The 2,351-nt window shown below is 52.5% G+C and overlaps 1 protein-coding gene across 1 annotated transcript; it reads left to right on the top strand.

Annotated features, from left to right (window-relative positions):
• Window positions 1-807: 807 nt before the first annotated feature.
• On the top strand, window positions 808-2,025 carry LOC311425036 (uncharacterized protein; the record flags this gene model as incomplete). Its single annotated transcript, XM_084500516.1, has 1 exon — window positions 808-2,025. The coding sequence occupies one exon, from the start codon at window positions 808-810 to the stop codon at window positions 2,023-2,025; it is 1,218 nt and encodes a 405-aa protein (XP_084356642.1).
• Window positions 2,026-2,351: the final 326 nt, after the last annotated feature.

The following is a 2,351-nucleotide window of genomic DNA, read 5'->3' as shown; positions in this document are numbered from 1 at the left end:
TGCTATGTTGGTGTGGGAATGTGCTCTTACAGTGTCTCCAGTGAGGTATCTGACTCCAAGGGCCACTTGTGAACAGTCTAAAGAACAGCTGTGAGCAGTAATTGTGGTGTTGCTATTGTCATTTGCTTTTGGAGGTGCCTGATAACACTCAGAGCTGCTTTGTGTGTATCAGGGAACACAGTGCCAGAAGAGCTGTGAGCAGGTTTGTGTTCCATTGTCGTATCTCTGACCTTTAATTGGCTTTGGTTCCCTAATGAACACAGACTTGGTGATGCTGGGACTGGGCTGTGAACCTCTGCATGCCCGCGGTGTTATGGGATCAGCATGCAGCAGAGCCTTGGGTAATGTTTGCCTCCCTTGCTACCACAGAAGTGGCCAGAGGTTCAGAGCAGTTTTCAGCATCGGGGATTTTTCTCTACACATCAGCAAGAGGTCAAATGTGGCCCCCAATGAAAAGCAGAGGAGAAAAACTGGATTTTGTTGTTAGAAAGCAGCTCTGAGATGAGGAATTCATCTGCTGACCTCAAAGATCAGTTCTTCCCCTTGAAGGTCCAGGTGATGGGGAGGGGAGAGGGGGGAGTGAAGTCCAGGGAGATATTTCATGCTGCGTGTGTCTCTGAATGTCCCTACTCCTTGACTTATTGACATGTTTCTGAGTTAAAAATTACAGGTTAAGTGCTTGGCTGCTGCTGGCGTGGTCTTGAGACAGCGGTGCAGGCAGGACACAGCTCCAGCACCCTGCCGGGTGCCTGTCTAAGGGCTCTGCTTTCCCACCTCTCGTTCCAGCCCTGCCAAAGCCTCACCAAGATGTTGTGCTACCAACAGCAGTGCTTCCCTCCTCTCTGCCAGGAACCCATCCCTGTTAAGTGCCCCCCCATGTACCCTGCCAGGCACCCGTTGGTGACCAGCTGGCAGTCGGCGCAGTGTATCCCGCAGTATGTGACCCCCTGCGTCCCCCGGCAGCGGTTTCTGTCCTCCAGCTTCTCCCAGCAGCAGTGTGTGACCCAGTGTGTGCCACGGCAACAGTATGCAACCAAGTGCGTGCCACAGCAACAGCATGTGACCCAGCTCATCCCACCACAGCCATGTGCACCTAGGTGTGTGACAACCTGTGTGCCGCAGCAGCAGTGTATCACCCCGTGCGCGTCACAGGAGCCTTGCATGACCAAGTGTGTGCCACAGCAGCAATGTGCAACCAAGTGCACGCCTCAACAGTGTGCAACCAAGTGTGTGACCACCTATGCCACCCAGCAGCAGTGTGCGACCAAGTGCATCCCACAGCAGAAGTGTGCCACCAGGTGTGTGACCACGTGTGTGCCACAGCAGCCATTCCTGACCAAGGGCATCCCCCAGCAGCAGTGTACGACCAAGTGCGTCCCTCAGCAGTGTGTGACCACCTACTCCCCATATCAGCAGTGCGCCACCAGGTGTGTGACCACATGCGTGCCACAGCAGCGTGCAACCAAGTGTGTCTCACAGCGCTATGTGACCACTTGTGCCCCGCAGCAGTGTGCCACCAAGTGTGTCCCGCAGCAGTGTGACACCAGGTGCGTGACCACATGTGTGCCACAGCCATGTGAGAGCAAGTGTGCAACCATCTGTGTTCCACAGCAGCAGTGTGTGACCAAGTGTGTCCCACAGCAGTGTGCCACCAAGTGTGTCCCGCAGCAATGTGCCACCAAATGTGTCCCACAGCAGTGTACGACGAAGTGTGTTCCACAGCAGCAGTGTGCGACCAAGTGTGTCCCACAGCAGTGTGCCACCAAGTGTGTTCCACAGCAGAAGTGTGCGACCAAGTGTGTCCCACAGCAGTGTGCCACCAAGTGTGTTCCAAAGCAGAAGTGTGCGACCAAGTGTGTCCCACAGCAGTGTACAACCAAGTGTGTCCCACAGCAGTGTGCCACCAAATGTGTCCCGCAGCAGTGTGCGACCGATTGTGTCCCACAGCAGCAGTGTCAGTCAGGTGGAGTAAAAATTTCAAGTCACTCTAAAAAGTACTGCTCTGCATCAAAATGGCCCTGGTAAAAAGGAGCGGTGGAAAGGAAGGTCCTTGGAAAAACAGCGAGGTATGGCTTTGGGGCAGGGTTATTTATCTCCTTGTGTCACCTGCCGACTACTTGCTATTGCTTAATTCTGCTTTATCTCTGTTTTCCAGTACTTACCCTGTAACTCAGCTCTATTTTGGGCCAGGGTATGATATTATTTCTATGGTTGCGCTCCAGGTGTCTGTGGCTTATTCCTTAGTCTGCGGCAAGAAATAGTTTAGTGGGATGTTATTAAATTCTCACCTAATTGAAATGAACAGAAGATTCATAAGAAAAAAAAAAAAAGAAATAGAAATGTCTAAGGAG

The sequence above is a fragment of the Aythya ferina genome, assembly GCF_964211825.1.
Source record: "Aythya ferina genome assembly, chromosome: 29".
Taxonomy (NCBI): domain Eukaryota; kingdom Metazoa; phylum Chordata; class Aves; order Anseriformes; family Anatidae; genus Aythya; species Aythya ferina.
Note: the sequence above shows the minus strand (reverse complement) of the source record. Positions and strands in the feature narration are given on the sequence as shown.